The 27,459-nt window shown below is 44.9% G+C and overlaps 1 protein-coding gene and 1 long non-coding RNA gene across 2 annotated transcripts; both read left to right on the top strand.

The window, feature by feature from the left end:
• The first annotated feature begins 12,377 nt into the window (after positions 1-12,377).
• On the top strand, positions 12,378-14,944 carry LOC106579500 (uncharacterized). Its single transcript, XR_001322668.2, has 4 exons — positions 12,378-12,526; positions 12,800-12,923; positions 13,602-13,680; positions 13,818-14,944. It is a non-coding gene; the product is annotated as an uncharacterized lncRNA (long non-coding RNA).
• A 10,203-nt stretch (positions 14,945-25,147) lies between these two features.
• On the top strand, positions 25,148-27,397 carry LOC106579499 (DNA-directed RNA polymerase II subunit rpb1). Its single transcript, XM_045702629.1, has 5 exons — positions 25,148-25,326; positions 25,664-25,775; positions 25,943-26,017; positions 26,117-26,332; positions 26,753-27,397. Exons 1-5 carry the CDS (start codon positions 25,251-25,253, stop codon positions 26,973-26,975), a joined length of 702 nt encoding a protein of 233 aa, XP_045558585.1. The 5' UTR covers positions 25,148-25,250; the 3' UTR covers positions 26,976-27,397.
• The last annotated feature ends 62 nt before the right edge of the window (positions 27,398-27,459 follow it).

Raw genomic sequence — 27,459 nt, forward strand, 5'->3', positions numbered from 1 at the left:
CCTCTGAAGCCAAGTTTTTGCCGCTGTTCCATAAACTATACACCCGTAATCAATTGTCATCCTGATCAGAGCTCTATAAACATCAATCAACGATTGTCTGTCAGCACCCCATTCATATCCAGAGATCGAGCGGATAAGATTCACGACCTTCTTATACGTTGTTTCAACATTTATGACATGATCTTTCCATGTATATTGCCCATTGAACCATAGACCCAAATATTTATACTTAGAAACCCTCCCCATAGGCTGTCCATACAGAAACAACTGTATATTATCAGCAACTTTCTTCTTCAAGAAGAACATACAACAAGACTGACAGTTTAAAACCCCAGTCAATCGACCATCTTTCAACATCCACTATAGCTTGTTGAATAAATTTGATAAAATCAAATCAATGTATTTGCCACATACACATTTAGCATATGTCATTGCGGGTCTAGTGAAAGGCTTGTGTTTCTAGGTCCAACAGTGCAGTAATATCTAACAATACCCACAATCTAAAAGTAAAAGAATGGAATTAAGGAATATATAAATATTAGGATGAGCAATGTCGGAGTGGCATAGACTAAAATACAATAGAATAGAATACAGTATATACATATGAGATGAGTATAGCAAAAATACGTAAACATTATTAAAGTGACTGGTGTTCCATTATTAAGTGGCCAGTGATTACAAGTCTGTGTATATGGGGCAGCAGCCTCTAAGGTGCAGGGTTACGTAACCAGGTGGAAGTCGCTTAGTAATGGCTATTTAACAGTCTGATGGCCTTGAGATAGTAGCTGTTTTTCAGTCTCTCGGTCCCAGCTTTGATGCACCTGTACTGACCTTGCCTTCTGGATGATAGCGGGGTGAACAGGCAGTGGCTCGGGTGGTTGTTGTCCTTTATGATCTTTTTGGCCTTCCTGTGACATTGGGTGCTGTAGGTGTCGTGGAGGGCAGGTAGTTTTCCCCCGGGGATGCGTTGGGCAGACCGCACCACCCTCTGGAGAGCCCTGCGGTTGCGGGCAGAGATACAGCCAGACAGGATCAATTATGCATCTGTAAAAGTTTGTGAGGGTTTTAGGTGCCAAGCCAAATTTCTTCAGCCTCTTGAGGTTGAAGAGGCGCTATTGAGCCTTCTTCACCACACTGTCATGTGGGTGGACCATTTCAGTTTGTCAATGATGTGTACGCAGAGGAATTTGAAGCTTTCCACCTGCTCCTCTGCGGTCCTGTCGATGTGGATAGGGGCTTGCTCCCTCGACTGTTTCCTGAAGACCACGATCAGCTCCTTTTTTTGTTGACATTGAGTGAGAGGTTATTTTCCTGGCACCACACTCCCAGGGCCCTCACTTCCACTCTGTAGGCTGTCTCGTCATTGTCGGTAATCAGGTCTTCTACTATTGTGTCATCTGCAAACTTGATGATTGAGTTGGAGGCATGCGTGGCCACGCAGTCATGAGTGAACAGGGAGTACAGGAGGGGGCTGAGCACCTACCCTTGTGGGGCCCCTGTGTTGAGGATCAGCGAAGTGGAGGTGTTGTTTCCTACCTTCACCACCTGGGGCGGCCCATCAGGAAGTCCAGGACCCAGTTGCACAGGGCGGGGTTCAAACCCAGGGCCCCGAGCTTAATGATGAGCTTGGAGGGTACTATGGTGTTGAATGCTGAACTATAGTCAATGAACAGCATTCTTACATAGGTATTCCACTTTTCCAGATGAGATAGGGCAGTGTGCAGTGCAATGGCGATTGCATCGTCTGTGCGTCTATTGGGGCGGTAACAACAACAACATTATACAAACATCAACTACGTCACACCTTCCCAGACCCAATAGCCCTCACCCTTATCTCCAGCGCTCGTATAATGATGTTAACTACTTTAAATGTCTTCTTCTCCAGAACCGCGGGACCTGTTTTTCTAGGACTCTAGCTGAAACAATATGACCGCTGTAAGCCAATGAGCTTGCATGAATGTTTTTTCCTGTCCAACAGCACCACCATGCAGCCAAACTGAACCATACTTTGCAGGTTAGCTTGACTCATATCTCATATGTATGCCAAATTCCATCACTAAGTCAAACAGATCAAGAGATATAAACATGTGCTGTTGCACAGTGGCGGTTCTAGACCATTTCAACTGGGGGGGCCAAGCTGGGTCCAGTTGTACTGTTAGAGAGGCCAGTTACATTAGACGTTATTGTTGTCATATTGTTTTCTTCACTGCATTGCAGGCATTAGCAGGCAAAAGACCATGTTCCGCGTTGCCACTGTCTAATAACGGATGTAAAAAAAGAACGATAGCAAAAATTAGTTATGTAAAAATTATTTCATACTCCACATTTAGGCCCCCCCAGAACTGCTAGTGCTGTTGCATATGTTGAGTCTTGACAGTGTTTGGAACACATGTACCAAGTTTTGTTACAATACGAATATCTGTGTCTAATTTATATGCATTTATGTGCTAGGCCACGCCCATCTGAATGTTTATTGGTCTGTAGATGACATGTTGTTTGAGATGCTAGCCTGGAAAATGTTGCGTTGTGAGAACTTGGTTCATAGATGCCATGTATCAAGTTTCGTGCAAATTGGTTATTCAGTGCCTGAGGAGTGGCGTTTTAAGTGTTTTTGATAAAATTCTAAATGGTGGAAAATACATCATGGCGGATTTTATGAGTTCTTGAGGCAAATTTGGTCTTTGTGAGGAATGGGTCGTCACTAGTTACCACAGCCAAAAAGTCCTAAACCCCTCCCATTTCAACAATTTATTTTCTTAAAATCTGATTTTAAACCTGACCTTAACCTTAACCACACTGCTAACTTTATGCCTAACCCTAACCTTAAATTAAGACCAAAAGGTAATTTTTGTTTTCATACATTTTTCAAATATGGCCAATTTTTACTTTGTGGCTGTATTAACTAGTGATAACCTGAGGAGGGTGACCTATATACTGAATTTCAGGACTCAGCTCAAACGGGGAGAGGGGAGTGAGCTTTCAAAGTTAGCATTTTCAAGCGGTTGTTATCACGGCACCATGTGGCTAATTGGCATGGCATTGCAGGAGAGGGTGTGGCTCTTGGCCCTTTACTGTCATGCAAGGTTGCAACCTCCTAGGCCTTACCATCTCATGGGAATGAGCATTTTTTCCCCACCTAATTGGCAGAATACGTATAATAATAATAATAATAAACCAGAACAAAAATACAATAGGGTTTCACCAGCTTTGCTGCTTGAACCTCTAATAATAATAATGAATAGGCAAATATGAATAATCACACTATACGTTTCACTGGTTGTCTCTCAGGTTGAAATCATCAAATCAAATGTTATTTGTCACATGCGCCAAATACAACAGGTAGACCTTACTGTGAAATGCTTACTTACAAACACTGAACCAACAATGCAGTTCAACAAATAGAGTTATGAAAATATTGACTAAATAAACTAAAAAGTAACACAATAAAATAACAATAACGAGGCTATATACAAGGGGTATCGGTACCAAGTCAATGTGCCGGGTACAGGTTAGTCGAGGTAATTTGTACATGGTAGGGGTAAAGTGACTATGCATAGATAATAAACAGAGAGTTGCAGCAGTGTAAAAACAAGGGGGGAGGGGTGTCAATGTTCAGCAGTCTTATGGCTTGGGGGTAGAAGCTGTTGAGGAGCATTTTGGATCTAGACTTGAAGCTCCAGTACCGTTTGCCGTGCAGTAGCAGAGAGAACAGTCTATGACTTGGGTGACAAATTAATGCCAAAACAGAGCATTTTGGTTTTTCAGCAAGTATTTATTTAAGTTTGTCTTCATCATTTAGGTTTTCAAATGTTTCATATTGTTTTACAATTTTGGGTAAGAATGTATTTCTTATGTCAAAATATAGTAGGAGGCCATTTTCTTCTTCTACTACATCTATGAGTTGGTAAACAAACTGAAACTGCCACGTTAAGCGTGTAGTTTGAACAGGTATAACCTAACGTAGCAGGCGTAAAAGAAACGCAGCGTTTCTTTCTTTTTTTCTTCAGAAAACGGTATGGGGAGGTTCTCTTTTGCACTGTTCAACCAATCCAGTACACGTGGAGGAGGAGTTAAGATGGAGTGTTGCCTTGTAAATATCCAAAAGTGGAAGTCACCTCACAGACTCTCTTTCCATTCCCCCTGAAAACCGGATGCATCTGGTTGTGTCCGTCCTGCTGAGGGTGGAAAAGGTATAAAGGCCAAGGTTGGCGATTTACTGCCACCTGCAGTCTGGAATGTTTGCTCTCAAGTAAAATTCATTGGCTGATCCCCCCCCTAATGACCTGGATGGAATTATGTGATCCTTCTTTAACCCATAAGAAGTCCCACCCAGTTGACTACTTCAAAATGGTAAAAGCCCTCAATGGCGCTGCCTATGCTAAAACAGACTTTTGGTTACAAGAGTCCTCTAGACATATTTAGGTAACTGACACAGAAATAGCCATATATGGCTATGCTTACACTACAGTCATGTGCATTGAGTAGGAAAAACTGACCTATAGGTTCCTCATAGCGGACATAGTGGAGTCAGATTGACTAACACACACAGGAAGGAACTGTCGTTTCTGTAGTGGTTGGAAATTAGATGACATCTAAAATTAAGTGAGATTGCTCAAAATTGTTTTGAGATTGTTAGATGCGCTAAAACTGTGTGTGTGTGTGTATGAAGGGGCTTTCCTCTGTAACTCTGTGTGTGTGCGTGGGCAGGCGTGCACGTACATGTGTGTATGTCGCAGTACGTGTATACACTGAGCGTACAGAACATTAGGAACACCTTTCTAATATTGAGTTGAGACCCCATTTTCCCTCTGAACAGCCTCAATTCGTCGGGGCGTGGACTCTACAAGGTGTTGAAAGAGTTCCACAGGGATGTTGGCCCATGTTGACTCCAATGCTTCCCATAGTTGTGTCAAGTTGGCTGGATGTCCTTTGGCTGATGGACCATTCTTGATACACACGGGAAACCCAGCAGCATTGCAATTTTTGACACACTCAAAGAGGCACCTACTACCATATCCCATTCAAAGACACTTAAATCTTTTGTCTTTCCCATTCACCCTTTGAATGGCACACAGGCACAATTCATGTCACAATTGTCTCACGGCCTAATGGTAATTCCTATGAATAACCCAGTGTTCAGTCTAATATGGACCTCTGTGGTTATTATTAATAGTTGGAGTGGGAGGGAGCGGGACTGGGAGGGGTGAGTAACTGATATTCCTGCTCTCTATACCTCCACCCCTCTCTCTGCCTAGCAACCAAATAAAAACTCCCTAAACAAATAGGATAGACAGATCCAATTATAAAATCAAATGTCATATTTTACTGATCAGAACCTTTCAGACAGAGACAAGCTTTATTTTACTGTTGTTCTCTATGTACCTGATATGTACTCAGCAATTACATGGTAATGGTATAGTGTCATTTCCTGATAGTTACCAATAATTAATATTTTACATTTGCCAACAGCCTATGTTACTTATAGGAGCCAAGGGTTTAAGTCAAGTAATTACTCTTTAGTTTATTTGGGAGCTATATGTAACATTTCTACCTTCAAATAGCTGAGCAGGAAGAATGCAGTGGATTTATCCCAGACAACTGGTTTAGTGGTTTTAACTGAGCGGGGCCATAGTTTGTGTTTGTGACCGACTGGGTGCCACAATACTGTGTTATATGCCAAAGCATTAGCAAAGAGAGCTAACACACATCTTCAGGTCTCAGGCAGGGGTACACATCACACAAGGGTCCTACACCAAACCACCTCTGATAGATATTATAGACTGAAATAGGACAGTGCATCTTTGAGCTGCATGGTTCCGAGATAGTAAACGTTTTCTTGTTTTTCAATCAACAAACAAAACACATTCCACATTCACAGATGTGGCAGACATAAATAATAGAATAAAATAAAATATAAAACAAAACAACAAACTTGCAGCAGCACTATCTGGGATCATGTTAGCTATTTCCAGCGTTAGCTGAGACAACGAGCAAATCATTCTTTTTTACAGCATCTGACACAACATGTATATTCACTAATTTCCCAAATCACCCCATTCATTCTGTCCAATTTGAAATATAGTTGAGTATTGGAGTCCAGAGTCTATCAAACCTGGGCTGTCTCTTGTGGAGGTCATAAGTGAGCTTTTCAAGAGTAAGAAAGAAAACAATCTGGTCAATCCACATTTTAAATGTAGGAGAAGAATTAGAATCCCACAGTAGAAAAATACATTTCTTAGCAAAGTATGTGATAGTCATAAACACATTTTCTCTGTCTGGATCAAGAACAAAGTCCTGCTGGGCATTAAGAAGATAGAGACACAGGGTCATATAAAACTGTACATCTAATATTTTCTGTGCAGCAGTATGTATAGATTGGCAAAATCTGATAATCTCTCTACAACTCCAAAATACATGCATACAGGTTCCACTTTCAGAGGTACTGAAGGCCGCCTGCAGAAACACCCATAATACTTGGATTGATCCTTATCAACTCCACCAAAGACTCCGCCCCCAACAAATAGAGCAAGGGAGACAGCAAGCATCCTTGTCTTGTGCCACGTCCCAAAGGGAATCTGTCAGAATTTAGACCGTTAGTAGTCACCATGGCATTTGAATGAGAATATGGGGACTTAATCCATTTAATAAAGTTTGGGCCCATATTGAACTTTTCTAAGACTGAGAACAAAAAGCTCCACTCCATCCTGCCGAACGCCTTCTTAGCATCCAGTAAAGCCAGCAGGACAGGGGTGTGGAACACCTCAGAACCCAGTGAAGCCAACAAAACAGGGGTGTGGAACACCTTCTCAGAACCCAGTGAAGCCAGCAGGAGTTGGGTGTGGAACACCTTCTCAGAACCCAGTGAAGCCAGCAAGAAAGGGGCGTGGAACACCTTCTCAGAACCCAGTGAAGCCAGCAAGACAGGGGTGTGGAACACCTTCTCAGAACCCAGTGAAGCCAGCAAGACAGGGGCGTGGAACACCTTCTCAGAACCCAGTGAAGCCAGTAAGACAGGGGCGTGGTATTTCTGGTATGTCTCCCGAGTATAGTCCAAGTTTAGTTTGGCTTTGGCTACTTTAAGTTGAATCCAGGAGGCGCTGTCTGGGGATTGTTTATGTACTTTTTCACAGCGTTCCAGCTCCCTCTCAAGATCTAACCTGTGTGCTTCCATTGCTTTTTTCTTAGAGGAAGCATATACAATTAGACGACCTCTTAGTGTGGCTTTGGCAGCGTCCCACATTGTGGCTGGAGAAACGGGAGAGTCTTTGTTGTCTTGTGTGTAGTTGCCTATCGATGTAGTAACCAATGTATGGAATGCTTTGTTTGATGACATTAAGGTGTTGAATTTCCAGCTCTTTGACCTCGGGATGTTTTTACAGAGGTCAAAGTGGAGGCAGGCAAAGGCGTGCTATGGGTCTGATTGTACAAGGGGCAGAATGTATTGAACACTTTGGGATAAAAATGTAATCTATACAAGAGTAGATGTTATGGACATTAGAGTAGTACGTATAGTCCATAGATGAGCTATAAGTCTCTCTCCAGATATCTATCAGTCTCATCTCTTTAGTAAGAGAGTTCAATATCTTTGCCGATCAAGGGTTTGTGGTGGGGACTTTTATTATTTTATTTAACCTCTATTTAACTAGGCAAGTCAGTTAAGAACAAAAAGAGAGACCTACGACATAAAGAGAGACCTACGACAACAACATAGCATGGCAGCAACACATGACAACACAGCATGGTAGCAGCACATCATGATGACAACATGGTACAGTGCCTTGCAAAAGTATTCATCCCCCTTGGTGTTTTTCCTATTTTGTTGCATTACAACCTGTAATTTAAATGGATTTTGATTTTGATTTCATGTAATGGACATACACAAAATAGTCCAAATTGGTGAAGTGAAATGAAAAAAATTACAGAGAAGAAAAGTGGTTCTTGCATATGTATTCAACCCCTTTGCTATGAAGCCCCTAAATAAGATCTGGTGCAACCAATTACCTTCAGAAGTCACATAATTAGTTAAATAAAGTCCACCTGTGTGCAATCTAAGTGTCACATGATCTGTCACATGATCTCAGTATATATACACCTGTTCTGAAAGGACCCAGAGTCTGCAACACCACTAAGCAAGGGGCACCACCAAGCAAGCGGCACCATGAAGACCAAGGAGCTCTCCAAACAGATCAGGGACAAAGCTGTGGAGAAGTACAGACCAGGGTTGGGTTATAAAAAAATATCCAAAACTTTGAACATCCCACGGGGCACCATTAAATCCATTATTAAAAAATGGAAAGAATATGGCACCACAACAAACCTGCCAAGAGAGGGCCGCCCACCAAAACTCACTGACCAGGCAAGGAGGTCATTAATCAGAGAGGCAACAAAGAGACCAAAGATAACTCTGAAGGAGCTGCAAAGCTTCACAATGGAGATTGGAGTATCTGTCCATAGGACCAATTTAAGCCGTACACTGCACAGAGCTGGGCTTTATGGAAGAGTGGCCAGAAAAAAAGACATTGCTTAAAGAAACAAATAAGCAAACACGCTTGGTGTTCGCCAAAAGGCATGTGGGAGACTCCCCAAACATATGGAAGAAAGTACTCTGGTTAGATGAGATTAAAATCTTGCTTTTTGGCCGTCAAGGAAAACGCTATGTGTGGCGCAAACCAAACACCTCTCATCACCCCGAGAATACCATCCCCACAGTGAAGCATGGTGGTGGCAGCATCATGCTGTGGGGATGTTTTTCATCGGCAGGGACTGGGAAACTGGTCATAATTGAAGGAATGATGGATGGCGCTAAATACAGAGATTTGATACTGGGCCGGCTGAAATGACCCTAAGCATACTGCTAAAGCAACACTCGAGTGGTTTAAGGGGAAACATTTAAATGTCTTGGAATGGCCTAGTCAAAGCCCAGACCTCAATCCAATTGCTGTACACCAGCGGAACCCATCCAACTTGAAGGAGCAGTTTTGCTTTGAAGAATGGGGGAAAATCCGATTGGCTAGATGTGCCAGGCTTATAGAGACATACCCCAAGAGACTTGCAGCTGTAATTGCTGCAAAAGGTGGCTCAACAAAGTATTGACTTTGCGGGGGGGGTTTGGTGAATAGTTATGCACGCTCAAGTTTTTTTTGTCTTATTTCTTGTTTGTTTCACAATCAAAAATTATTTGCATCTTCAAAGTGGTAGGCATGTTGTGTAAATCAAACGGTACAACCCCCCCAAAAAATCTATTTTAATTCCAGGTTGTAAGACAACAAAATAGGAAAAATGCCAAGGGGGTGAATACTTTCGCAAGCCACTGTAGCAACACAACATGGCAGCAGCACAACATGGTAGCAGCATAAAAAAGGGTACAAACATTATTGGGCACAGACAACAGCACAAAGGGCAAGAAGGTAGAGACAACAATACATCACGCAAAGCAGCCACTGTCAGTAAGAGTGTCCATGATTGAGTCTTTGAATGAAGAGATTGAGATAAAACTGTCCAGTTTGAGTGTTTGTTGCAGCTTGTTCCAGTCGCTAGCTGCAGCGAACTGAAAAGACGAGCGACCCAGGGATGTGTGTGCTTTGGGGACCTTGAATAGAATGTGACTGGCAGAATGGGTGTTGTATGTGGGGGATGAAGGCTGCAGTAGATATCTCAGATAGGGAGAAGTGAGACCAAAAATAGTTTTATAAATAAGCATCAACCAGTGGGTCTTGCTACAGGTATACAGAGATGACCAGTTTACAGAAGAGTATAGAGTGCAGTGATGTGTCCTATAAGGAGCATTCGTGGCAAATCTGATGGCCGAATGGTAAAGAACATCTAGCCTCTCGAGAACACCCTTATCTGCCGATCTATAAATTACGTCTCCGTAATCTAGCATGGGTAGGATGGTCATCTGAATCAGGGTTAGTTTGGCAGCTGGGGTGAAAGGGGAGCGATTACAATAGAGGAAATCAAGTCTAGATTTAACTTTAGCCTGCAGCTTTGATATGTGAAACCTTGTTGGACAATAAGTAAGAGTATTCATCGGAATATAAATGGATGAGAGAGCTTCCTACAGCCTGATCTATGTTGTTGATGTAAATTGAGAAGAGCGTGGGGCCTAGGATCGAGCCTTGGGGTACACCCTTGGTGACAGGCAGTGGCTGAGACAGCAGATGTTCTGACTTTATACACTGCACTCTTTGAGAGAGGTAGTTAGCAAACCAGGCCAAAGATCCCTCAAAGACACCAATACTCCTTAGCCGACCCACAAGAATGGAATGGTCTACCATTGAGACTTGAGATGATTTGTCCAGAGTTAAGGGTACAATTAAAATCTCCAGCCAGCACTCCAAAGGAAACACAATGCTCATTGAACAGGGTTATCATTTTTGACATGAAAGCAGGAGTATCTGTGTTAGGGGCATTTATATTTAAGATAGTAATTGGTTGTCCATACAGTGACCCAGTTATCAGAATAAACTCCCCTCCGGATCAGATATGTTTTTGTCAATTATGAATGGAACATGCTTATGGATAAGTATGGCTGTGCCTCTACTGTTTGATCTGGAAGATGAAAAATACACCTATCACACCCAAGCTCTGTGGAGTATATCATCACAGAGGTGTGTCTCTTGTACTAGCGCAAAGTCTGCTTTTTCCTTTTTGAGAGCACATAGTATGTTTTTCCGTTTTATTGTATGAGCTAGCCCATGGCAGTTCCATGTGAGTAGATTTAAGGTACTAGTCAATGTCATCGAACAGTAATCGAACTCTAGTGCAAGTCATCTCTGGGTATAGGTGGATAATAGTTACAGCTGCGATCACATAAAATAAAATAAAAATCTCTGAAAACCCCAGCCGAGTTGCCAAACAACTCGACATATCCTGTTGGATCTGTTAACCCCACGCTCAGTCACAATTCTGTGTTCCGAAAAATGGGAACAGTTCGCAACGCACAACGTCTCCCAAGAGAGAAATAAAAAAATGCCTGATTCTCTCCGCCCCGCATTAAGTGACAACCTAGCCCCCATCCAGACCACAGTAAAAAAGAGAGGGAGAAATTAAGTAAATAAAATCAATAGCCCAGCCTACAAATACATCCCCCAAAGGACATAGGCCTAATCGTTTGGACTAAATAAAACCGAAATGAGGGAGCAAATTCCTAAGAGGGATCTATAGGATAAGTTTGTTATTATTAAAGCTCTTTTCTGCCGTAAGATACGGTTGCAGAAACATTATGTACAAAATAAGTTACAAATAATGCAAATAACCCCACATAAAGCACAATTGGTTGGGCGCCCGTAAAACTGCTGCCATTTCTTCCGGCGCCATTTTAAAGTACGGGCTCCTTGAAGGATCCTGAGCTCGTTTGGGTATTTGAATCCCCTGAAGATGCCTTGGTCAACGAAGTGTTACAGATGCTATTGTTTCCATGGCGTCTGCCAGTGAGTTTTCCATGGATAGGATTTGCTCCTCTGCCTCATCCAGGCGCCCGCGTTTATGGTTATCTTGTTGTTGATGTCAGGCATTTTCCAGGGCTGTCACCTTGCCCCCTATCGCACTGAGCTGAGAGTTAATGCCATCTAGTTTGATGTTGAGTTCTGTACGTTGGGATCTCAGCTCAGAAAGGATGTCTTCGACAGAGGACGAGGTTGGCAGTTGTTGGGCCTCGGGAAGGGACCGGTCCTCTTGCTCCTGAAGCTAGCTGTTTCTTTGAGGCTTTTTCTGTGACTATTGCTCGAGTCCGGGTAAAAATGTCACATTTAATGTCACTTTTTGTAGCATGGCTTTTTTGATTAAAGCTAATGGGGTTGAACTTGAAATGTGGAGGTAAGATTATGAATTGGAAATTACTTGTGCGGAACTCTGTTAAATGTGGCCATCTCGTTCAAGGGTCACATCATCCCCCAACAGTTACTTAATTGAAAAGATTACTACACTGCTTGCCTTTCTAGAAAAATCATTTTCATAGAACAGAGTCATAGTTCTCCTGAAGGTTATCCTTACCTCACCTCCCCAAGGTTATCCTTACCTCAGCTCCCCAACCTGTGCCATCAGATAAAACTGTGTGTGTGTGACTTGCTAGGAAAACTTACTTGATCACTTGACCAATAAAAATAATTGTCATTGAAGAACATACTTCTCCTGAAGAGTGTGGGCCCTACTTACCTCACCGCCTCAACATACAGACATTAAGCAATAATCATCATTAGAGATTATCCAGCTCTGCCATCCGATAACACTGTGCAACGCGAGTGCCTGTGTGCGTGTGTGTGTCATCGACTCAGAGTGACAGCGTGTTTCCAAATTTTTAAGAAACACAGTGAATTATGGCCTCATTAGTTCCTGTTTTCTAATGCCTTATAAGAGGACCCTAACTCCCTGTCTCTACATCAGAACAAAGAGACAGCAAGAGCAGGTTTTAGCAGCTAGTGTTAGCGACACAGCTACCATTTGAAGATGTGTGTGTTTTTCTCTGATAGCCGTGTGCTGTGTCTACTGGTGCTGACCATGGCCATCCTCTCCTTTACATTGGAAGGTAAGTGTGGGTGTGGTTGTATGTTTTTGGTTGTGTGTGTGTGTATTTATGGTATATAGCATCACTGTGTGTATTGCTGTGTTAGTGTGTAGTTGTGGTATATTGGAAGTGTATTGCTGTGCGTGTGAGTATGGTGTGTGTTGGATTCCAGATTTTGTGCGCATGTTACACTTATGTTACAGTGTGTGTTGCTAGTGTGTACTGCATGTTTAACGCTTGTTTGTGTGCTGATAGCGTCAAGTACTGCATGTTTAAAGTGTGTGTGTGATGCAGTGCGTTCCCAGGGAATGAGGCCTCTAAATTGCTGTTTGAAGACATCCAAAAAACATCCAGCAGAACCAATCACACAGTGTCTTATTCAGATACCTCGTGGGAAATGTAACCTCAGAGCATACATGTAAGAACACACACACACACACACACACACACACACACACACACACACACACACACACACACACACACACACACACACACACACACACACACACACACACACACACACACACACACACACACACACACACACACACACATATTCGCACAGATGCAGAGGAGCAGGCAAATACTCACATTTGCCAAGTTAATTCGTTAGACCATGGGTAGGCAACTAGATTCAGCCGCAGGTCGATTTATATCTGAGGGTTGGTTAGGGGGGGGCGGAACGTAATTATATCATCTGTATACTGGAAATGTAAGAGATTGTATTCATACCTTTAATTACATCTCTCTCTCATCTTATCTCGTCCTCTCTCCCTCCCCTCTTTCTGTCCCTGTCTCTCTATTTGTCTGTCTCTGTGTCTGTCTCTCTCTCTTTTTCTCTCTGCGTCTCTCTCTCTTTCTCTCTTTCTCTCTCTCTCTCTTTCTCTCTCTCTCTGTGCATCTCTCTCTCTCTGTGTGACTCTCTCGCTCTCTTTGTCTCTCTGTCTCTCTCTCTCTCTCTCTCTCTCTCTCTCTCTCTCTCTCTCTCTCTCTCTCGCTGTGTGTCTCTCTCTCTCTCTCTGTGTCTCTCTCTCTCTCTCTGTGTCTCTCTGTCTCTGTGTGTGTGTTTGTATGTCTGTCTGTACTTCCACAGTTTCGCCAGTGGGGAGCAGTGGAAGTGCATCAACCCCAAAGCCAGATGGCTCCCTGCTGAGCTAGCATCACTGGAACAGGTCAGTCAACCCCTACACACTGCGCACTACACCATGAACCCAAAACCCTACAACCTTCAGAACAAACTAGCTCAATCCTAAATTCTCTCTCTCTCTCTCTCTCTCTCTCTCTCTCTCTCTCTCTCCCACACACACAGAGAGGAATACAGTGTGACCCACTGATTAAATAACCATCAGACCATGATCCTAGATCATCATCATCGTCAGCAGCAGGTTCAGCAGGTTCATCTCTCTCAACCAGGAACTACAGAACTAAGATCTCTCTCAACCAGGAACTACAGAACTAAGATCTCTCTCAACCAGGAACTACAGAACTAAGATAATAAGAAGACAGTGAAAATGAAGATTATGATTTGTGTGATTTAAGTATTTCAAGCTCTCTTTATCAGATTATTTATGTATTTATTTATTTATTTCAACCTCATCCCGGCATTAATTTATTGTACTCAATTCATTAAGGTGTTTTAAAGGCATTTGTATTTATTTATTTCCTCTGTCCTTTTTTTATGCTGTGATAATAACATAACTTTGTTTGTATAAAGTCTTTCATTCTCAAAGTGCTTTACAATAATACAAAATAGAGAACGGGAGACCTATCGGAGTATCCCTATAGTAACTAGACCCTGTAATGGCTGCATAAAGGTTAAAGGTTGTGACACTCAATCGTATGGCTGGGCTGTGGTCATGGTGATGACACTGCTCATCTGTTCTACCAACAAAGCCATTCCCTCAGTCCTTGACCCTATCCTCTTCCACTAGCCGCTACTCCTTGTCCTTAACCCCTACTGCTAGCTACCCCCTAAACTCACAGATGCAGCTGTTTCAGTGAACCTGTATTTATTTGGCCAACAGATAAACAAATAAAATACTATTGACTGAAATGGTCATAATCATAATAGCATATTGTTCCCATGTCAGTCAGTCAGTCACATGACCCAGTCTTCCTCTGGCCCCTCTCCTCTTCTCTCGGGGTGACTGTGACATGGCTAACATGGAAGGTACTGGAATGAGTAATAAAAGCATGACAACCGGACGCTCACTGTGTGTGTGTGCGTGTGCGTGTGTGCGTGTGCGTGTGTGTTAGACGTGGATCCTTCCTCTTTCCCAGGGAGAGAGAGAGCCAGCAGGAAGGAAGCCAAGTTTATTCTCATCCTGACCACAAACTATTAATGACCAAGTCTGCAATGGTCACCATCAGATTTACAATAATTGCACATGGAATGATAAAAAACCCATATGTTGTAAAGTGATGTCTCCCCCCCCCCCACTGCCTGTCTGGTTAGTGGTTACCATTCAGTAAGCAGTCTGTAGAACATAGAGGTGTTAATTTCGCTTCTGCATGATAATGCATTACACGTACACACACACACACACACACACACACACACACACACACACACACACACACACACACACACACACACACACACACACACACACACCTCTTTCACTCTTTCACTCTTTCTTTCTTTCTTTCTCCTCTCTCTCTCCTCTCTCCTCTCTCTCAATTCAGTTCAATTCAAGGGACTTTATTGGCATGGGAAACATCTTTTTACATTTCCAAAGCAAGTGAAATGGATCAACAAAAGTGAAATAAACCATAAAAAGTGAACAGTTAATATGACAAAATAACAGAGACATTTCAAATGTCATATTATGTCTATATACAGCGTTGTAACAATGTGCAAATAGTTATAGTACAAAAGGGAAAATAAATAAACATAAATATTGTATTTATAATGGTGTTTGTTCTTCATTACTTGCCCTATTTGTGGTGCTGTGATTGCACACCGTGATATTTCACCCAATAGATATGGGAGTTTATCAAAATTAGATTTGTTTTCGAATTCTTTGTGGGTCAGTGTAATCTGAGGTCATACATTTGGCAGAACGTTAGGAAGTGCAGCTCAGTTTCCACCTAATTTTGTGGGCAGTGTGCACATTGCCTGTCTTCTCTTGAGAACCATGTCTGCCTTCGGCAACCTTTCTCAATAGCAAGGCTATGCTCACTGAGTCTGTACATGGTCAAAGCTTTCCTTCATTTTGGGTCAGTGACTGTGGTCAGGCATTCTGCCACCTGTGTAGTCTCTGTTTAGGGCCAAATAGCATTGTAGTTTGCTCTGTATTTTTGTTAATTCTTTCCAATGTGTCAAGTAATTCTCTTTTTGTTTTCTCATGATTTGGCTGGGTCTAATTGTGTTGCTGTCCTGGGGCTCTGTTTGTGAACAGAGCCCCAGGACCAGGATTTTGATAATTAGCGGGTATCGGCCTAATTCTGTTCTGCATGCATTATTTGGTGTTATGCGTTGCACACAGAGGATATTTCACAAAATGGTGATGGTCCCATTTACTGAATTCTAGGTTGGTGAGCAGACCACAGACCTCACAACGATGAAGGGCAATGGGTTCTATAACTGATTCAAGTATTTTTAGCCAGATCCTAATTGGTATGTCAGATTTTATGTTCCTTTTGATGGCATAGAAGGCCCTTCTTGCCTTGTCACTCAGGTCATTCTCAGCTTTGTGGAAGTTACCTCTCTCTCATTCTCTCTCTCTCCTTCACTCTCTCTCTCCTTCACTATCTGTCTCTGTCTCTGTCTCTGTCTGTCTCTGTCTCTATCTCTCTCTCTCTCTCTCTCTCCCCTTCACCTGCCTGTCTTTCTATCATGGTCCAAACATACCAAGACAGTTGTGAAGAGGGCACGACAAAACCTTGTTCCCCTCAGGAGACTGAAAAGATTTGCCATTTTATTTTTTTATTTTATTTCACCTTTATTTAACCAGGTAGGCCAGTTGAGAACAGGTTCTCATTTACAACTGCGACCTGGCCAAGATAAAGCAAAGCAGTGCGACAAAAACAACAACACAGAGTTACACATAAACAAACGTACAGTCAATAACACAATAGAAAAATGAATGTACAGTCGTGGCCAAAAGTTTTGAGAATGACAAATATTAATTTCCACAAAGTTTGCTGCTTCAGTGTCTTTAGATATTTTTGTCAGATGTTACTATGGAATACTGAGTGTCAAAGGCTTTTTTCTGCCCTGGCATGCTGTCAATTAACTTCTGGGCCACATCCTGACTGATGGCAGCCCATTCTTGCATAATCAATGCTTGGAGTTTGTCAGAATTTGTGGGTTTTTGTTTGTTCACCCGCCTCTTGAGGATTGACCACAAGTTCTCAATGGGATTAAGGTCTGCGGAGTTTCCTGGCCATGGACCCAAAATATCGATATTTTGTTCCCCGAGCCACTTAGTTATCACTTTTGCCTTATGGCAAGGTGCTCCATCATGCTGGAAAAGGCATTGATCATCACCAAACTGTTCCTGGATGGTTGGGAGAAGTTGCTCTCGGAGGATGTGTTGGTACCATTCTTTATTCATGGCTGTGTTCTTAGGCAAAATTGTGAGTGAGCCCACTCCCTTGGCTGAGAAGCAACCCCACACATGAATGGTCTCAGGATGCTTTACTGTTGGCATGACACAGGACTGATGGTAGCGCTCACCTTGTCTTCTCCGGACAAGCTTTTTTCCGGATGCCCCAAACAATCGGAAAGTGGATTCATCAGAGAAAATGACTTTACCCCAGTCCTCAGCAGTCCAATTCCCTGTACCTTTTGCAGAATATTAGTCTGTCCCTGATGTTTTTCCTGGAGAGAAGTGGCTTCTTTGCTGCCCTTCTTGACACCAGGCCATCCTCCAAAAGTCTTTGCCTCACTGTGCGTGCAGATGCAGTCACACCTACCTGCTGCCATTCCTGAGCAAGCTCTGTACTGGTGGTGCCTCGATCTCGCAGCTGAATCAACTTTAGGAGACGTTCCTGGAGCTTCCTGGACTTTCTTGGGCGCCCTGAAGCCTTCTGCAGAAATGCAGTGGAAATGTTTTTGGGGTATTCAGTTCATTTGCATGGCAAAGAGGGACTTTGCAATTAATTGCAATTCATCTGATCACTCTTCATAACATTCTGGAGTATATTGAAATTGCCATCATTCAAACTGAGGCAGCAGACTTTGTGAAAATTAATATTTGTGTCATTCTCAAAACTTTTGGCCACGACTGTACAGTGTGTTTAAATGTAGAAGAGTAGGGAGGTAAGGCAATAAATAGGCCCTAGAGGCGAAGTAATTCCAATTTAGCATTAACTCTGGAGTGATAGATGTTGATGTGCAAGTAGAGATACTGGGGTGCAAAAGAGCAAGAGGATAAATAACAATATGGGGATGAGGTAGTTGAGTGTGCTATTTACAGATTGGCTGTGTACAGGTACAATGATCGGTAAGCTGCTCTGACAGCTGATGCTTAAAGTTAGAGAGGGAGATATAAGACTCCAGCTTCAGAGATTTTTGCAATTCGTTCCAGTCATTGGCTGCAGAGAACTGGAAGGAAAGGCGGCCAAAGGAAGTGTTGGCTTTGGGGGTGACCAGTGAAATATACCTGCTGGAGCGGTGCTACGGGTGGGTGTTGCTATGGTGACCAGTGAGCTGAGATAAGGCGGGGCTTTACCTAGCAAAGACTTATAGATGACCTGGAGCCAGTGGGTTTGGCGACAAATATGTAGTGAGGGCCAGCCAACGAGAGCATACAGGTCGCATTGGTGGGTAGTATATGGGGCTTTGGTGACAAAACAGATGGCACTGTGATTGACTACATCCAGTTTGCTGAGTGGGCCCCAGATCCTCAAAAGGTTCTACAGCTGCACCATCAAGAGCATCCTGACCGGTTGCATCACCGCCTGGTATGGCAACTGCTCGGCATCTGACCGTAAGGCTCTACAGAGGGTAGTGCGAACCGCTCAGTATATCACTGGGGCCAAGCTTCCTCCCATCCAGGACCTATAATAATAGGCAGTGTCAGAGGAAAGCCCATAAAATTGTTAGAGACTCCAGTCACACAAGTTATAGACTGTTTTCTCTGCTACCGCATGCCAAGTGATACCGGAGCACCAAGTCTAGGACCAAAAGGCTCCTCAACAGCTTCTACCCCCAAGCCATTAGACTGCTGAACAATTCATAAAAATCGCCACCGGACAATTTACATTGACACCCCGCCCTGTACACTGCTGCTACTCGCTGTTTGTTTGTTACCTATGCATAGTCACTTCGCCCCCACCTACAGATTACCTCAACTAGCCTGTACCCCTGCACACTGACTCGTTACTGGTGCCCCCTGTATATAGCCTCATTATTGTTATTCTTATTGTATTACTTTTTATTCTTACTTTTTATTTTAGCTTACTTGGTAAATATTTTCTTCTTCTTGAACTGCACTGTTGGTTAAGGGCTTGTAAGTAAGCATTTCACGGTAAAGTCACGGTAAAGTCTACACTTGTTGTATTCGGCGCATGTGGCAAATAAAGTTTGATTTGATTTCTGGTTAACATTCGGTGGAACACAGAGGTGTTAATTTCTCATCTGCATGGTTAGGCAACACAAACACACACACACACACACACACACACACACACACACACACACACACACACACACACACACACACACACACACACACACACACACACACACACACACACACACACACAGACACACACACACACACACACACACATCCTGTCAGCCAACTTAAACTCTGACTAATAACAGGATGTTGGTTAATCTATAGAGCAACTACACTGAACAAACGCAACATTTTAATGAGTTACAGTTCATATAAGGAAATCAGTCAATTTAAATAAATTCAGTAGGCCTTAATCTATGGACTTCACATGACTGGGAATACAGATATGCATCTGTTGGTCATAGATAACTTTTAAAAAAGGTAGGGGTGTAGATGCAGTGCGACACATCTCCTTTGGATAGAGTTTATCGGGATGTTGATTGTGACCTGTGGAATGTTGTCCCACTCCTGTTCGATGGCTGTGCGAAGTTGCTGGATATTGGTGGGAAATGGAACACGCTGTCGTACATGTTGATCCAGAGCATCTCAAACATGCTTAATGGGTGACATTTCTGATGAGTATACAGGCCACTGAGACATTTTCAGCTTCCAAGAATCGTATACAGATCCCTGCAACATGGGGCTGTTCATTATCATGCTGAAACATGAGGTGATGGCGACGGATGAAGTTAATCTGGTCAAATGTGAGTTTGTTAAAGCAACGGTCACTTATCTCAGCAAAGTGGTCAGTCAGGGCGTAGTTTGCCCAGTGGTATGGTTGGTTGTTATTGAAGATTCTGTAAGAACTTCTCCTCTGTGGTAGCACCCTTGACCGACTTGCTTAAGGCTCAGGTGAAGTATATTTCGTCGGACAGATGTCAAGCTGCATTCGAGAATGTAAAGACACTAATGTGTTCTGCCCCAGTGCTTGTTGCCCCTCGTTTGAATCATCCATTAATACTCCATGTAGATGCTAGTAATGTAGGCGTTGGCGCTGTTCTGTTGCAGGCAGATATTCAGGGGGTGGACCGTCCAATTAGTTACTTCTCTAAGAAGTTTAACTCGAACCAGCTCAATTATTCTGTGGTAGAGAAGGAAGTGCTTGCGCTTATTTAGGCTCTCCAACATGTTGATGTGTATGTTGGTTCAGGTGGCACCTCTCTCATGGTGTACACAGATCATAATCCCCTGACGTTTCTGCGATCCTTGCAGAACCCTAATCAGAGGCTTGTGAGGTGGGTGCTGGTTTTGCAGCCGTACAATTTGGACTTTGGCCATATTAAGGTCAAAGAAAACATCCTTGACTTGTCCCGCGCCCCTATGCCGTAGTTTTTTGTTATTGTTTTAGATAACTTGCCTATCCTCTCCTGTTTCACTCTTGCTTCCCTGGTTCTGTCTCTCGTTCTCTCCCTTTTAAAGTGCTCCTTGGGATCTGAGGTTGCTGAGGTGGGAGAGGGATGGGCAGCCTGGAGGGCAGAGGTGGGTCAGGGGGTATAGGTGGGAGAGGGATGGGCAGCCTGGAGGGCAGAGGTGGGTCAGGGGGTATAGGTGGGAGAGGGATGGGCAGCCTGGAGGGCAGAGGTGGTTCGGGGGTATAGGTGGGAGAGGGAGGGGCAGCCTGGGGGGCAGAGGTGGGTCAGGGGGTATAGGTGGGAGAGGGAGAGGCAGCCTGGAGGGCAGAGGTGGGTCAGGGGGTATAGGTGGGAGAGGGATGGGCAGCCTGGAGGGCAGAGGTGGGTCAGGGGGTATAGGTGGGAGAGGGATGGGCAGCCTGGAGGGCAGAGGTGGGTCAGGGGGTATAGGTGGGAGAGGGATGGGCAGCCTGGAGGGCAGAGGTGGGTCAGGGGGTATAGGTGGGAGAGGGAGGGGCAGCCTGGAGGGCAGAGGTGGGTCAGGGGGTATAGGTGGGAGAGGGATGGGCAGCCTGGAGGGCAGAGGTGGGTCAGGGGGTATAGGGGGGAGAGGGAGGGGCAGCCTGGAGGGCAGAGGTGGGTCAGGGGTATAGGTGGGAGAGGGATGGGCAGCCTGGAGGGCAGAGGTGGGTCAGGGGGTATAGGTGGGAGAGGGAGGGGCAGCCTGGAGGGCAGAGGTGGGTCAGGGGGTATAGGTGGGAGAGGGATGGGCAGCCTGGAGGGCAGAGGTGGGTCAAGGGGTATAGGTGGGAGAGGGAGGGGCAGCCTGGAGGGCAGAGGTGGGTCAGGGGGTATAGGTGGGAGAGGGATGGGCAGCCTGGAGGGCAGAGGTGGGTCAGGGGGTATAGGTGGGAGAGGGAGGGGCAGCCTGGAGGGCAGAGGTGGGTCAGGGGGTATAGGTGGGAGAGGGAGGGGCAGCCTGGAGGGCAGAGGTGGGTCAGGGGGTATAGGTGGGAGAGGGAGGGGCAGCCTGGAGGGCAGAGGTGGGTCAGGGGGTATAGGTGGGAGAGGGAGGGGCAGCCTGGAGGGCAGAGGTGGGTCAGGGGGTATAGGTGGGAGAGGGAGGGGCAGCCTGGAGGGCAGAGGTGGGTCAGGGGGTATAGGTGGGAGAGGGAGGGGCAGCCTGGAGGGCAGAGGTGGGTCAGGGGTATAGGTGGGAGAGGGAGGGGCAGCCTGGAGGGCAGAGGTGGGTCAGGGGGTATAGGTGGGAGAGGGATGGGCAGCCTGGAGGGCAGAGGTGGGTCAGGGGGTATAGGTGGGAGAGGGAGGGGCAGCCTGGAGGGCAGAGGTGGGTCAGGGGGTATAGGTGGGAGAGGGATGGGCAGCCTGGAGGGCAGAGGTGGGTCAGGGGGTATAGGTGGGAGAGGGATGGGCAGCCTGGAGGGCAGAGGTGGGTCAGGGGGTATAGGTGGGAGAGGGATGGGCAGCCTGGAGGGCAGAGGTGGGTCAGGGGGTATAGGTGGGAGAGGGAGGGGCAGCCTGGAGGGCAGAGGTGGGTCAGGGGTATAGGTGGGAGAGGGATGGGCAGCCTGGAGGGCAGAGGTGGGTCAGGGGGTATAGGTGGGAGAGGGAGGGGCAGCCTGGAGGGCAGAGGTGGGTCAGGGGGTATAGGTGAGTGTTTTCTTTATGTTTAGTAATAAGTGGTGATTTGTTTTTGTTTCAGGTTTGTGGTGGAACCCCGTTCATTTTGGGGGATCTGCTGGGATCTCCTGTTTGGTAGTCTGCTTGTTCCAGGAGGCCAGTCTGCAGAGCTGGGAGGATCGCTAGCTAATGTGGCGCACCTGGGCAGGCTTGGCCTGCAGGCTATAAAAGTTGGCTGACTGGCAGACTGGCTTCCACCACCTGTTTTCACCATACAACACACCACATACACTACTGTCCCTGTCTGGGGTTTTAGGCTGGGTTTCTGTATAGCACTTTGTGACATCAGCTGATGTAGAAAAGGCTTTATAAAATACATTTGATTGAATTTGATTGATCCTACAGATGTCCATAGATGATGTTACATTTTTGTATTTATTATTATTTAGTTTAATAAATGTATTCCTTTTTACATTTAAGTTATGCGTGGTTTCCCTTTGTTGTTACGAACTATGAGCCAGGTTGTTACAGGCACGACAATGGGCCTCTGGATATCATCACGGTATCTCTGTGCATTCAAATTGCCATAGAATTAATGCAATTGTATTCATTGTCCATAGCTTATTCTTGCCCATACCATAACCCCACCCCCACCATGGGGCACTCTGTTCACAACGTCTGCCATCTGCCCGGTACAGTTGAAACTGGGATCCATCAGTGAAGAGCACACTTCTCCATCGTGCCAGTGGCCATCGAAGCTGAGCATTTTCCCACTGAAGTCGGTTACGACGTTGAACTGCAGTCAGGTCAAAAACCTGGTGAGGACGACGAGCATGCAGATGAGCTTCCCTGACAGTTCGGGCAGAAATTCTTTGGTTGTGCAAACCAACAGTTTCATCAGTTGTCTGGGTGGCTGGTCTCAGACGATCCCGCAGGTGAAGAATCCGGATGTGGAGGTCCTGGGCTGGCGTGGTTACACATGGTCTGTGGTTGTGAAGCCGGATGTGGAGGTCCTGGGCTGGCGTGGTTACACATGGTCTGTGGTTGTGAAGCCGGATGTGGAGGTCCTGGGCTGGCGTGGTTACACATGGTCTGTGGTTGTGAGGCCGGATGTGGAGGTCCTGGGCTGGCGTGGTTACACATGGTCTGTGGTTGTGAGGCCGGATGTGGAGGTCCTGGGCTGGCGTGGTTACACATGGTCTGTGGTTGTGAGGCCGGATGTGGAGGTCCTGGGCTGGCGTGGTTACACATGGTCTGTGGTTGTGAGGCCGGATGTGGAGGTCCTGGGCTGGCGTGGTTACACATGGTCTGTGGTTGTGAAGCCGGATGTGGAGGTCCTGGGCTGGCGTGGTTACACATGGTCTGTGGTTGTGAAGCCGGATGTGGAGGTCCTGGGCTGGCGTGGTTACACATGGTCTGTGGTTGTGAAGCCGGATGTGGAGGTCCTGGGCTGGCGTGGTTACACATGGTCTGTGGTTGTGAAGCCGGATGTGGAGGTCCTGGGCTGGCGTGGTTACACATGGTCTGTGGTTGTGAAGCCGGATGTGGAGGTCCTGGGCTGGCGTGGTTACACATGGTCTGTGGTTGTGAAGCCGGATGTGGAGGTCCTGGGCTGGCGTGGTTACACATGGTCTGTGGTTGTGAAGCCGGATGTGGAGGTCCTGGGCTGGCGTGGTTACACATGGTCTGTGGTTGTGAGGCCGGATGGACATACTGACAAATTCTCTAAAATGACGTTGGTAGAGAAATGAACATTCCATTTTCTGGCTTCAGCTCTGGTGGACATTCCTGCAGTCAGCATGCCAATTGCACGCTCCCTCAAATCTGTGGCATTGTGTTGTGTGATTTAACTTCACATTTTAGAGTAGTCTTTTATTGTCCACAGCACAAGGTGCACCTGTGTAATGATCATGCTGTTTAATCAGCTTCTTGATATGCCACAGATGTCAGATGGATGGATTGTCTTGGCAAAGGAGAAATGTTCACTAACAGGGATGTAAACCAATTTGTGCACCAAATTGGAGAGCAATTAGTTTTTTTTGCGAATGGAACGATTCTGGGATCTTTTATAACAGTTCATGAAACATGGAACCAACACTTTACATGCTGTGTTTATATTTTTGTTCAGTCTACATTAATTACAATAACCAGTCTAGCACAGGAGTAGCCAATCCTGCTCCAGGAGATCTACAAGGAGTGGGGTCTACAGGGTTAGTTCCTTACCAGCACGACACACCTTATTCCGTGGCCACATTGGGAATTTGTCTAGAATTTCAGATGGAGCCAATGCATTTCCAATGGGAGTCCTCCACTGTCTGACAAATTACAACAGAGATGATTGTCAGGGATGAGATGTACTTTTGACAGACGGAAATTATATAAGTCATATATGATTTCATCCGTGTTCATGCGTCTGAGTAAGAAGACTAATGACTGGTTCATTAGGCTAATCAGGTGCATAACTAAAGGCTGCATACCCTGTAGCTCTCCAGGACCAGGGTTGGCCACCCCTGGTCTGACAGCATAAAACCCAATGCTGTTCAAAGGTTAAGATTGCAACTTTCATGTGTCATTGGGATGGTGTCACGATGATGTCATCATCCTAAACCCGACACTAAAGTCAACTGACAAAAGAAAAAGTAAGGCCACTCAATCTTGGACATAAAGGACAAAATCACCTTATCTTTCATTAGTAAAGCCTTCATCAGAGCATGTTTAGCTCAGTCATTAGGCCATACCTTAAAGAGTCAATCGGCAGTTTCTACATATGTACTGATTGATTCTTGAAGAATATAACCTATAAATACCTCATGAGCTTAGTTCAACTGTCATACTGGCAGTCTGATCTTCCGAACGGCCATTCTGGGGAAGACCCATGTCATATTCTTCCAGACGGAATGCTGATGAAAGTGTTTCCTCTTGGTAAACGATCTGCGCTGACGCAGCAGAAACTCCCGGCAGTCTTTCATTCATTCTGTCATTCACAAAAAAGGAGAGAAGAGAGAACCGGAAGTGCCACTTCTGCTTTCAGGCCTTTATATAACCTCAACCCTGGTGAAGACAGACACTACAGAACTGACCCTGAGCTAAGCTGAGCAGCCTGCCAGAGAAGAGAGAGAATTAATTCATCTATTTATTCAACTTGTATTGTACCAGTTGAATCTGAGATTTACAGTAAAGATGGTGACCTGTGGAACTCTGGTGAAGATCTGGACAGCAGCTATCGTCATAGCAACGCTGGTCTGGACAGGGACAGGTGAGGGGAGGGGGTGTGTGTTAAGTGGTTAGAGGTGGAAGGTACATGGTTTTTGAAGTGATTGCCAGGTCAAGATGATTTGTTTCTTTGAGAATATGTAAGTATGATGATGACGAGGGATGCCGCCAAAACGCATTCGTTTGTTCTGACATCTGCTGCAAAAAAAAAAGATTAAAGAATGTTTCAGTGAGTGTGGTTGTTCCTTTATTCAAGTAGACCTATACTGTATGCCTTTTGAATTCAGTGCGCAGGTACTTTTTGTTACTACAAACATTTGAGCTGAGCACGGCAATTTTTCTTTCTCTGAATTTCTCTGAAAACTCTTCCCCCTGAATAGATGGAGAGAAGCTGTCGTCGTGCTGTAAGACAGTGACCAGGAGCGAGGTGACCGATCCAATCACAGGCTACTGGACTCAGGCCTATAACGCTCCCTGTGTACGGGCTGTCATGTAAGGAACAGATCTTTTAGTCTTTATTTCATTGAGGTTTATCCAGTTTAGTCTCATATGTTGTCACAAAGTGCTTTACAGTATGTGGTGTCCATGTTGTGCCAAAGCCTCCAGACATGTTGTGTCAAACCCCTTCAGTTTCAGTGTTAACAAAGTTTCTCCTGCAGCTTAGAGACAGAGAAGGGTCTGATCTGTTGTCACTATAGACAACCCTGGGTACGCCGCAAGATTCAACAGTTTGAGTAAGTTAACTATCACACACGCACGCTCACACGTGCACACACACAGAGAAAGAACAAAAGAGAATAGGAAACTGATTGTGTTTATTTTTTCTTTTCTAGAATGGCCCGCAGGAGCTCAACATCTCCCTCTCTCTCCTCCTCTCCACCCTCTCTCACCTCCTCCCCTACCACTACCTCCTTACCTTCCTCTCCTCCCTCAGTCAACTTCTCTCCCCTCTCTCTCACTTCCACCCTTTCGTCTTTACCCTCCTCTCCTTCTCTCTCCTCCTCTTCCAACTCTCTCACCTCCACCTCTACCTTCTTACCCTCCTCTCCTCCATCTCTCTCCTCCTCTTCCAACTCTCTCCCCTCCACCTCTACCTTCTTACCCTCCTCTCCTCCATCTCTCTCCTCCTCTTCCAACTCTCTCCCCTCCACCTCTACCTTCTTACCCTCCTCTCCTCCATCTTTCTCCTCCTCTTCCAACTCTCTCCCCTCCACCTCTACCTTCTTACCCTCCTCTCCTCCATCTCTCTCCTCCTCTTCCAACTCTCTCACCTCCACCTCTACCTTCTTACCCTCCTCTCCTCCATCTCTCTCCTCCTCTTCCAACTCTCCCCCCTCCACCTCTACCTTCTTACCCTCCTCTCCTCCATCTCTCTCCTCCTCTTCCAACTCTCTCACCTCCACCTCTACCTTCTTACCCTCCTCTCTTCCATCTCTCTCCTCCTCTCCTCTGTCTGTTTCCTCCTCTCTTCACTCGCTCTTCTCCTCTCTTTTCCCTGCTTCCCCCTCTTCTCCCTCCGTAACTTCCTCTCACCCCTCACTGTCCTCCTCTCCCTCCTATCTCCTCTCCTCTCTTTTCCCTGCCTCCTCCTCTCCTCCCTCTCTCACTTCCTCTCCTACATCTCTTTCCTCCTCCCCTCATCAGGAATCAACCGAGAATGCCTTAACTCAGCAGTCAACAGCCAACCAATAGAATCATTGCCAATGGCTGAAGTTCCACCAAAGTTCCACTTCTTCATTTCTAAAAAAACAGACTTACAATTTGCATATTACACTCAGATTTGATATCTTTTTAGTTATTATTTAATTCAGTTGTCATCATTATTTATGAAATATCTTCAAGGCCAGTGTCTCGTGTATTTATTAATTCATTTCTTCAAGTAGTTATGATGACTTTTAGTAATTCATTATGCCAATGAGTTCTTAATGTTATTTAACACGTTTATTTATTAAGTACTTATACATTTAATTGGTTTATTTTTGATCAATCAATGTTATTTTAAGAAATGTTTGTAAGAGCAATTTCCTTTTCCACTTATTTATTCAACAATAATGAGTTATAAAGATCAGAAAATGTATGAAACTGAAATAGAAAATAAAATGATGGAAATATTATTTTGAGTTGTCAGTCTGACTGATTTGATGCTGTGGTGCACAGAAAAAAACAATGTGCAGCA

The sequence above is a fragment of the Salmo salar genome, chromosome ssa19, assembly GCF_905237065.1.
Source record: "Salmo salar chromosome ssa19, Ssal_v3.1, whole genome shotgun sequence".
NCBI classification, from domain to species: domain Eukaryota; kingdom Metazoa; phylum Chordata; class Actinopteri; order Salmoniformes; family Salmonidae; genus Salmo; species Salmo salar.

Coding starts and splice junctions, on each gene's coding strand:
- LOC106579499 (XM_045702629.1), top strand. CDS start 25,251: ATGGTGACCTGTGGAACTCTGGTGAAGATCTGGACAGCAGCTATCGTC. Junction 25,327..25,663: donor GCTGGTCTGGACAGGGACAG/GTGAGGGGAGGG, acceptor CCCCCTGAATAG/ATGGAGAGAAGCTGTCGTCG. Junction 25,776..25,942: donor CCCTGTGTACGGGCTGTCAT/GTAAGGAACAGA, acceptor TTTCTCCTGCAG/CTTAGAGACAGAGAAGGGTC.